The sequence below is a fragment of the Brachypodium distachyon genome, chromosome 3, assembly GCF_000005505.3.
Source record: "Brachypodium distachyon strain Bd21 chromosome 3, Brachypodium_distachyon_v3.0, whole genome shotgun sequence".
Classification (NCBI taxonomy): domain Eukaryota; kingdom Viridiplantae; phylum Streptophyta; class Magnoliopsida; order Poales; family Poaceae; genus Brachypodium; species Brachypodium distachyon.
In genome coordinates this window covers 42,995,347-43,005,511 of record NC_016133.3, presented here as the reverse complement: position 1 = coordinate 43,005,511, position 10,165 = coordinate 42,995,347, and the positions used below count along the sequence as shown (strand labels likewise).

The window sequence follows — 10,165 nt, the reverse complement described above, 5'->3', positions numbered from 1 at the left end:
GCCTGTTTTTTCTTTTCCCTCTGCGTTTTCTTTTTCTTACAGACTCTCTGCACTGAACTACTCGATCGCTCGTCCCACACCCGGTACTAGAAGAAGCCTTCGCATTATCTCTGTTTCTTTTTCTCGTGGGTACTGTGTGAGAAAGGAAGCTGCTATCAGAAATTCAGAACTAGTACTCCATTGCCTAAGGAACTTCTTGAGAAATACCTTTTGTTTTTCATAAAGACTGACGTATTTGATTTTTTTAAAACAAAATTTTGAAAAAAAAATACTTTATTAATATGTTTTTTGAGATATGAAAAATTTATACGATAAATTCATCTTCAAATTTTTTTGCTTATAAGTGTGATTTTCCTAAAAAAAATCTTGGTCAATTGTTGTCTTAATAAAACAAATACGCCAACCTTCATAGAGTAACAAGATAAACCTCATGTGGATTCAAAGAAAGAGACCCCAAGGGTTTTGCCACGTGCACTTGGATCGTACGTATATATCGATTGGATGGAGCTATATGCAAGTTGCACGGTGTGATGAAGTTGATCAGGAGAACATTAATCGGCATCCACAATACTGTCAGCTCCAAGAGCATATATCATACTGTAGCTAGATTGGTTCCTCGTTGGTAAGATGTTTGGCACATCTCGCTGATGCAGACGTTTTTGCTTTTCATGTTTTGGATGCAAGGACAGGATGTACAGCGAACAGGTACAGTAGCTCCGTCGTGGACAGCGATGAACACTGAGAGGCAGGCATAAAAATGTTACTTGCTGCAAATATATCTCACCAAATTGATTGCAGTTGTTTGGTTTTAGCCCAGCCCTACCTCGCCAAAAATTGGGCACCAATATTTTAGTTGTACTTTTGGTTGTTCAAGATTTGGCCAAAGTTGGCAACAACTAGAAGTTGGTCATGAATGATTGGCTTACCAATATTTTGGCAACAATCCAAACAAGACCAAATATTCGTCAGGTCATGACCAATCCAAACAAGATAAAATGGGCATGACCAAAATATCGGTACGATTGAGTTTGGTCATGAACAAAATACACCCGTATAAACACAAGAAACAAAGACAGACCTCAACATGGTACAAGACATCCGAGGTTGTAGACGGAGTTTTATTACTTGCTAGTGCAAAAGCACTACAGATGCTACTTGATTCAGAAAGAATGAAAAAAAGAAGAAGAAATGGACTAGAGATCAATAATGTCCTGCTTGCTGCACAATAGTAAAGTACTCCACGGGGAATGTCTATCATTAAGGAATGGGATACGATTCCACTTCTCGAGACATTTACAATACAAACTTTGTGCATACAGGAACTGCAAAATAGGCAGGATATTTCAATTCTCACTTCAAACAGACAGCCACCGAGAGACATTGCTTGCTTCCCAAGCTGAGGCACATCCAAATGAAGCTACGTTTCGTCAAAAAAAAAAAAGCCAACCGTTGAGAACATGATAGGCATTACACAACAAAACCCAAGAAATTCATTTCAGAAATGTCACCAATTAAAAACAAGTAACAATATATTGTATATTCATGTCTTCAAGCACAGCTATAAATTATCCCAGCATTTTGGCAACTGGGAAACATCTAGCGAAGCCAAGCGGTTTACACTTGGTTGCATTCTCAGCTCTTAAATTCAGACAAGAACAAGGAGAGGAGCTTCAGCACATTCAGAACATATACATGTCATCAGTTCAATTTACAGCACCTGAACAACTCAACAATCTAGCACTCTTTTAAAACAAACGAATCATGGAAATTAACGTTTCACCCATACATTTACACATACAACATACTCAAATCTGCAAAACACATAAAACTAATTTGCTACATGCACAAATGTTCACTGCCAAATTGATTTTTCCATTTGCAAGCACACACACACACAAAATACAAGATTCAGAGAAGCTAACACCTTTAACAAGAAAACCTGCTGCTGTAAAAAAACAAGAAAACCTGCCGCATTATCTATCAGAGAAGTCTCGCCCTTGCGCAATTCAAATTAATGGGAGACAGAATATGCATGTAGTGTTGCCTGATTTTTTGTCATGATGAATGCAGCACATATTTCAATTATAAAACAATCATGCAGTAGAAGAAAGTTCCAACAGAACTAAACAAAAGGTCATACCCCAGAATTTTGGTATAGCAACAGCACACCTTAGGTGTCCTGAGTTATAACCTGCTTGCATTGATCATATAGTACTCATGGAGCCTAGTCTAGATAGGTAGAAACTAAATATCTTAGTAGTTACATCGGCATAGCAAAAGTAAACAAAGATCAAGAACACAAATACACTACTTTGGCAAAATCTCCTTAAGTTTGCATCTGTTCTATCTGAAAATCCACTTCTCACCTATCAAATATTGCTTGGCAGAAACTTAACACAGTACTACACAAGGAGAAGATTCTGCAAGAAGGATTTTTTAAAGATCAGGCTCCCCCTAGTTTACCAAATACAAGTAGAACATATCCCAATATGCTAGAGAAGACATCAGATAGCACTCACCAAATTCTTCAAAACACCATATTAAAGCTATGCTTGAAAGCCTGAACTGTACACATGTAGATGCGTCACGCTATGTTATGGCCAAACCCTCTTGCTGAGTTCAGCAGTAACCGATGGGAATTTCATAACTAACGAACCATAACCTTCGGTGAAAATAACCTTCTTGAAATTTTACTCAGCCACAAATAAGTCAATGCACCTGTTCTTCAACTCTGGACACTCGTATGTTTCCGCGCAAGCTAAGATAGTTGAAACTGTATCTACCGACACCTTCTCCCATAACTTCTGCGCACAGATAAATTTCAGCCTGTCAAGTGCATACCGATCAGCCGCACCAAGTAGATTCTGAAACATCTCAATGGAAGAGTCCGAAAGCTCTTTGTCTCCGGGCAATGCATCCGTGTAAATGAACCAAAGCATAACTTCGAATGTTCGAGGCACAATTTCATGCAGCGTGATGGCGGGCATTGTAGCCTCGGCCATGGAGCCGAATAGCTCCGCCCTGAACACCGGCGAGCGGGCAGCAAGCACCGCTCGGTGAGCATGGAATGTCTCGCCGTCGACGATGAATGCCACATCCGTCCTGTCAGCGCGATCAAGCAGGCTGCCAAGATGAGTCCCGATGTCTGAAGGCGGCACCGGAATAGAGCTGTCATCTGTGATCATGATGGTGCATAGAATCGAGAAGTGTCCATCTTCTAAGTAGTCTTTCTCCAGAGTAGTTCTCCCAATGAACTGACCCCATCCCCAGGAATCGCTTTGGTAGGATCGAGGCAACGACCTTAATTGGTACTTGGAAGATGGCTGGCCATCCCTGTCCATCAGGAAGGACTCGAAGATGGCCGTGACGCTTCCGGATTTGCTCATGTGCTGGAGGAGGATGGAAATGAACTCGCTCTTGCAATCCTCACTCACGCCACGAGGGTGGCAGTCGATCCTCCACAGGTGTCCCCCGACGGAGACGACATCGGAGTGGATGGCCTTGCCGTTCTTGGCTTTCTCGTAGTTCACTTTGAGCTGGACAACAGAACCCACCATTGTGGTCTGCGCCTCCGGGCCGAAGGCGGAGCCAGAGCTTCGTGAAAGCCTGGGCACCAGGCTCCAGATCGATCAGCTGTTAGGCTCCAGAACCAGGCCCAAAGGCCCAAGGGAGAGCCAGATTAAGGTAACAGGCCGAAACACTCAGTCAGAACTAGGCCCATGTAGCAGGAGAGGGGCTGAGGGGGTCGGGAAGTGGCGCTGTGGCCCAAAACAATCGATGTGTGCGTCCGTTTTCGAGAGCGACGAGGGGCACGCCGTGCTCGAGACGATCCACTCGCCGTCGGAGGTCGCCGGAGCTCTGGCAAGAGGAGGCGCGGAGCCCGGGCACGTGCCCTAGGTGCCCCCACGGTGGCTCCGCCCATGCCGTCGGTGCTAGCACGCTCGCTCACTGAACAAATTTTAAAGCAGATGTAACAACAGATTACCGCTAAATTGGCAGTGCACATCACAAGATTTCACAGGATAAACAATCGTCCAGCTAGGGAACCGAAGAAGATTTTACGAGCAGAGGAGAGGAGGGCATTCACTGGCTTGGTAGCGGTCGGAGGTGGCGGCGGCGGTTGGCCTGCTTGTGGCGGCGGTCGATGCGGTGGCGCCGTCGGCCGCTCTCCCGTCCTACCGGCACACGACCGAGGTCCTCCGCAATTCCGCCGTGCCTCCGCTCGTCGGCTCGTCGGCGGCAGCCACCGGCAACCCGGCCGTCGCTAAATCGCTTCTAATAACTAGGTTTTCTGTAGGATTTGCCTCGCGGTTAACTGCGGCAATTGGTATGCGGCCCACAGGTGGCCCACGGGCCGGCCCAGGCCCGTCTGTTGGACACGATTCTAAGCGGGCCGCCGTCTTAAAAAATTGGCTGGTTTGTGTACCCTTTCCTTTAGCAAAACTGCCCTGAGACTGAGAGGTACTACTCCATTTGATTCTGCTATTTTCAAGGGTTTAAGATGCCAGAAAAATAGTTTGAGGAGAATTTCTTTCTTTGAATAATCCGACAAATAAAAGTCTGTATATCCCCTGAAAAAGAAATTGACTCTGAAAATACGAAAAAATATGAGTTACTGTAATGAAGGAATAATCCCCGCATAGGCCTTATGCTGGTTATCCTTGAGAAATCGCGAAGTGAAAAGGGATAGGAAGGAATATTTCACATATAGAAACACAAAATTACGGTAACTTCAAAGGATTAGCACTCTGCAACAAACCGAGTATTACATTGTTCAGCAACAAAGGTAAACTTGATTTCGGACAAGAATACATAAGCCCTTTTATCACTCATGCATATTATATTTTCAGACAAATGCCTTATTAGCTCTCAGCTTGCACTTGATTTCAGAGAAACAGGTGACATTCAGATAAAACATTGATACGCTTGATTACAGAAACAGAAAAACATGATTCATTTTCAGCTCTTACAATCAGAAACTTTGATAGAAAAACAAAGATACCCTTGGTTGCATTTTCAGCTCTTAGATTCAGACAAAAGCAAGGAGAGGATCTTCAGCACATTCAGAATATATTATGCATGTCAGGATGTCAATTTACAGCACCTGGAGAACTCAACAAACTGGCACTCTTTTAAAACAAAAAAATAAATGTAGATTGAAGTATCACCCATACATTTACACATACAACATACAAAAACTAGTTTGGTACATGCACAAATGTCCACTGCCTAATTGATTCTTCCATTTGCAAGCACCAAAAAAACTAAGATTCAGAAAAGCTGACACCAAAACGGGATGCATTATCTGACAAAGAGGTCTTGCCCTTAATCAATGCGCAATTCAAATCACATGAGATGCAGAAGACACATGGAGTATTGCTTGATTTTTTTGTCATGATGTAATGTTATTTTATAAATTCACACTGAACTACGAAAATGGCAATACCCCACAATCTTGGTATGACAACATCAGTACACGGGTGTTCTGAGTTGCGAATTGCTTGCATTGATCACATAGTACTCATGAAGCCAGGTCTAGATAGCTAGATACTAAATATCTTACTAGTCACAACAGTATAGCAAAAGTAAAGACCTTAAAAGCATCAAGCATAAGCCCAGGTTCAGGACATGGCATGCCGCCATGCCCAAGAGAACAGAGAACCAAAAACACAAATGCACTACTAGTTTAGTGAATTATCCTTAGCCTTGCTTCTGCGCTAGCTGAAAGTCCACTTATCATGAAGTCAAAGCACTGGTTCTTCAACTCCAGACAGTTGTATGTCTTAGCGCAATCTAATGTAGTGCACACTGTATCAATTGATAAATGCTCCAATAACTTCTGTGCACACATCATCTTCAGCCTGTCTAGTGCGTACCTGTCTGCCGCAGCAAGGAGATCCTGAAGCATCTCAACGGAAGAGCACCCAAGATTGGCGTCTTCAGGCAAGGCGTCCGTTAGATGAAGTGAAGCATAGCTTTGAATGTAGCAGGCGCGATGTCGTGCCGCTCGATGGAGGACATTGTCGCCTCAGCCATGGGGCCAAAGAGCTCCGCTCTGAAGACCGGCGAGCGGCGAGCGGGCAGCAAGCACCGCCCGGTGAGCATGGAACGTCTCGCCGTCAACGTTGAATGCCACATCCGTCCCCTCCGTGTGATCCAGCAAGCGACCGAGATGGATCCCAATGTCTGAAGGCGGCACGGGAACGGAGGAGCTGTTGTGTATGACCATGACGCTACATAGGAATGTGACGCGTCCCTCTAATATGTACTGTAGTCTTTCTTCTTCTTTTGCCCCACGGAGCAAGAGCATCGCCAGCAGCCGCCGCTATTTCGGAAGGATTCAAGTTTCCTTTGTGTGTCCATTCTGGATGTCGTGCCGTCCCTGTCCATCACCATCAGGGAGACCTCCAAGTTGGCGGTGACGACTCCGTCTGTTTTGCTCATGTGCGTGATAGAGATAGAGAAGAACTTCCCCTTGCCGCCATTGGGGGGAGCACTCAATCCTCCAGAGGTGTGCCCCGGCGGAGACGACGTCCGAGTAGACGGCCTTGCCGATGGGAAGCTGCCTGGCTTGCTGGTAATCCACGCTGAACTGGACGGCGGCGGAACTCACCACGGTGGTCCGCGCCTCCGGCCCCGCCGTCGTCTTGGCTCCCTTGCTCACTGCACAATTGAACAGCGAACAAAAAATTCAGAAACTACCGAACCCGAAGCTTGAGGAACCGAAGAAGAAGAAGGAAAGCTAACTGCCGGCGGCGGTTAGTTGGACTGCTGGTGGTGGAGACCGGTGTGGAGGCTCCGCCGGCCGCGGTCCTCCGCGAGTCCGCTTCCTCTGCCCTGCCGCTCCCCGGGACTTGCTCGCCGCTAGGGATTGCGTCGCCGCCGAGTAGGCGAAGCCAAAAACCTACCGAGGAGAAGAATACTTCCGACCCTCCGGCCCATCGCGGCCCATGGACACGGCAGGTCTGTGCATGGGCTGCTCTCGAGACTTTTGCCTAACCGTTTTTTTTTGCATGGCCCCCACACGTTTGTTTAGGTTTGCCGTTTTCGATACATTTTCGGCCTGTTGCTGGTATTCCGGTTCGTTTTAGTTTTGCCTCGCCGTTGCTGGGCCTCTCAATGGGCCTACCAATCGTTGAAGGCTAACTGCCATGTTGCGCTGCGTTTCAGCCCAGAACAGCAGCTCCAGAATGCCGCCATATGCATTGGCGGGTCCAGACTCCAGATAGACCTGGCCCTCAACAAAAAGCCTTTCTAATTATTTTTGTATGTTTTGTAAATTATTATATTTTCGTTTCTGATTTTAGAATCTACCTTTTTGGCTGACTTATGTACCCACATTAGCAAAACTTAGTTGAGAGGTATTCCATTTTTTTTTGACTGTATGAGAGGTATTCCATTTGATATGGTTTGGTTTTGCTATTTCAGGAGGTTTAGATGCCAGAAAATATTTTGAGGAGAAGTGCTTCCTTTGAAATCCGAGAAATAAAAATACGTCTATCCCCTAAAGAGAGAATGAATAATCCACGCATAGGCCTTGAGAAATCACTAAATCATGGTATTTTTCAAAGGATTACTCTGCAACAAACTGCAACAAAGGTAGATTTGATTTTCGGACACGAATACATAATCCCTTCTATCACTCACTCAACCATATTTACATTCAGACAAAAACGAGTTGGTAGCTCTCAGCTTGCACTTGATTTCATAGAAACAGGTGACATTCAAATAAAATTGATACGCTTGATTTCAGAAACAAAAAACACGATTCATTTTCAGCTCTTACAATCAAAAATTTCACAGGGAAAAAAATACACTTCGTTGCATTCTCATCTCTTAGATTCAGACAAAAACGAGAATGAGAGGAGCTTCAGTGTCGGGGGGATGATCCCGGATAGGGTCATGACGACACAATTCTAGCCGAGATGACGGAGACAAAACCGGCATGGTTATATATGGCGGCATTGTAAAGTCAAACTAACACTAAGTCGGCATCCTGAATGTATACCGGCATGACTATATTGTCTTATGAGCTTGCAGGATAACGCCGAGCACCTTGATCTCGGCTCACACTGAGATCTCTCAACGGTCTTATCCTGACCACGCGGCAGAGGGTAAAACAGCGTCATCATTATCGTGGAAAAGGCAGTCGCCGCTTACGTACCGGTGCTAGGCGACGGCAGAAAAGAAATACCGAAAGAGAATCTCTGACGGAAGCCGGCAGAGGATAGCGGTACTTGCTGCAGGTGCCAGGGAAAAGTAAAGTTGTCTTGTCCCCTATGGTGTCACCGAGAGGGAACCAAACCGCGTGCCTGGTGGCCCCAAGAAATGTGACGTTAGGAGTCGGCCCACATGTGAGTGTGACATGAGCGGCCTATAAATAGAACCTTACCCCTCTGTAGAGAGGGACGGAGCACTTAGGCATCTCTTCTTCTTCTTCCTCACGAATACAGCTCAAGGAGCGTCATTGTAGAGTTTGTCTATCCCGGCTAATACAACAAAGCAGGAGTAGGAGTCTTACCTCGGCAAGAGGGCTCCGAACCTGGGTAAATCTGTGTGTGTTTGTGTAACTTGTGCGTGTTTCTCTTCACGTCCTCCCTCCTCCGGTTCCTCCTTCACCCATCGGGCCCAAGTTAAGCCATCCTATGGTATCTGCCGTGACACCACCACGACAGTTGGCGCCCACCGTGGGGCCAGCAGCGGCGCTGGCTGGAGTTTTCATCCGGACGAGAAGCTTTCTCGCCACTGGAGAGCGCGTGGTCTCCGGTTTGGTCCAGAGATTCGGCTCTCTGGGCTTCATCGACAACAACACGGGCTGCTTCAACGGCACACCGTTTCCCTGTGCAGGACGCTTCATCAACTTCGGCATGCACAAGGTTTATGTTTCTACTGACAGCCCTTGCAAGTACCCAGAGCAGGTGGTGGTGGCCGAAGACACCCCCGCCGTCCGCACGGTTCGCGGCCGGCATGTCGACTGTCTCGTTGACCGTGTGGAGGTCATGGTGATGGCTCATGGTGCTGATGCTGGAAGGGACGCTGCGGAAAGTGGCGCGATCCCAACCAAATCCGGAAGAACGGCGAAACTCCCCTTGGAGAAGCCGGAAAACATCGCGGCTCAAGCCGGCAAGACGGCCCTGCCGCCGAAGCCGACCCAGCTCGAGGCCTCCATCGAACGGCTGATTGCGCCGGTGGCGTCGAACGCTAACCCGGCAACAACTGATTGCAGGCGGAGTTGGAGTTGGAGCGACAAAAACTGCTGAAGGAAGCGGTTGACGTCGCTCACGCTCGGCAACAACTGGATATTTCACTCCGTGAGTATAACAAAGCCCATGGTCTTAGTTCTACTGCGCTTACTAAGCCTAGCCAAGTTGGTGAGGTGCGTAACCATGGCAAGAACTTGAATGCCGAGATGACTAGGGATGGCAGGGGTGTGCCAGCAGTGTCGGCAAGTTACGCCTCGGCGCTAAAGCCGAAATACAATACCCCTGTCAAGAATCTCAGAGCTGCTGAGGTTGCGGCCGAAGAGCTGGCGAATCTTACAGGAGAGGCACTTCGACAACAACACCTACGCGTGAAAGAGCTGCTCCGCACAGCTAATGAGCAGAATGAGGCATACATGAGAATGCACGGCAAGCCCAGTGCATCTCAAGTTATTCACTCGGCAGCGGATGCTGGAGGCCGAGTTGACAAGCAAGCGTATTCGCCTGGTAGCAAGCGAGACAAAAGTGTCAATTTCTGACCCGGATAAGCAGCCGGTGCGTTATGACCCGGTCCTAGCCGAGAAACAAATGGTCAGAAGGGTTGATGACAGCCAGAGTGGCCTACGTCCCGGCGACAATCGTCGGGACCAGCAAGAACGTTACTCGTTTGATCATGGACACCAACCTCGGGGTCCGGCACCCAATACTGCTGCAGGTCAGCTGGGTGTCGGGCGCAACCCCCCGTATCAAGGTGAAGATCGCCAGTATGACCATTACGATGATGGATACTCGGTCATGGGTGACGAGGGTTATATCAGGCGAGAGCGTGATAACCTCGGCCCGCTCGGAGCCCGAGTTGGGAACAGGCAAGTGTCGCCCCTGGATGCCCGACATCGGCTTGACAGAATTTATCTGTCTGAGCTCCTGGAGGAGCAAGGCCCTCCGGGACCGCGTTGTTTTGCGCA

General features: G+C 47.3%; 1 protein-coding gene and 1 pseudogene across 1 annotated transcript; both read right to left on the bottom strand.

Annotated features, from left to right (window-relative positions):
* Nucleotides 1-2,690: 2,690 nt before the first annotated feature.
* LOC100840023 (BTB/POZ and MATH domain-containing protein 1-like) lies at nucleotides 2,691-3,616 on the bottom strand. The gene has a single exon (XM_024461999.1). The coding sequence runs from the start codon at nucleotides 3,555-3,557 to the stop codon at nucleotides 2,691-2,693; it is 867 nt and encodes a 288-aa protein (XP_024317767.1). The 5' UTR covers nucleotides 3,558-3,616.
* Nucleotides 3,617-5,374: 1,758 nt separating this feature from the next.
* Nucleotides 5,375-6,912, bottom strand: LOC100839718 (annotated as a pseudogene).
* Nucleotides 6,913-10,165: the final 3,253 nt, after the last annotated feature.

What these genes read in the sequence shown, in the direction of transcription:
- LOC100840023 (XM_024461999.1), bottom strand. Translation starts at nt 3,557, where the DNA reads ATGGTGGGTTCTGTTGTCCAGCTCAAAGTGAACTACGAGAAAGCCAAG.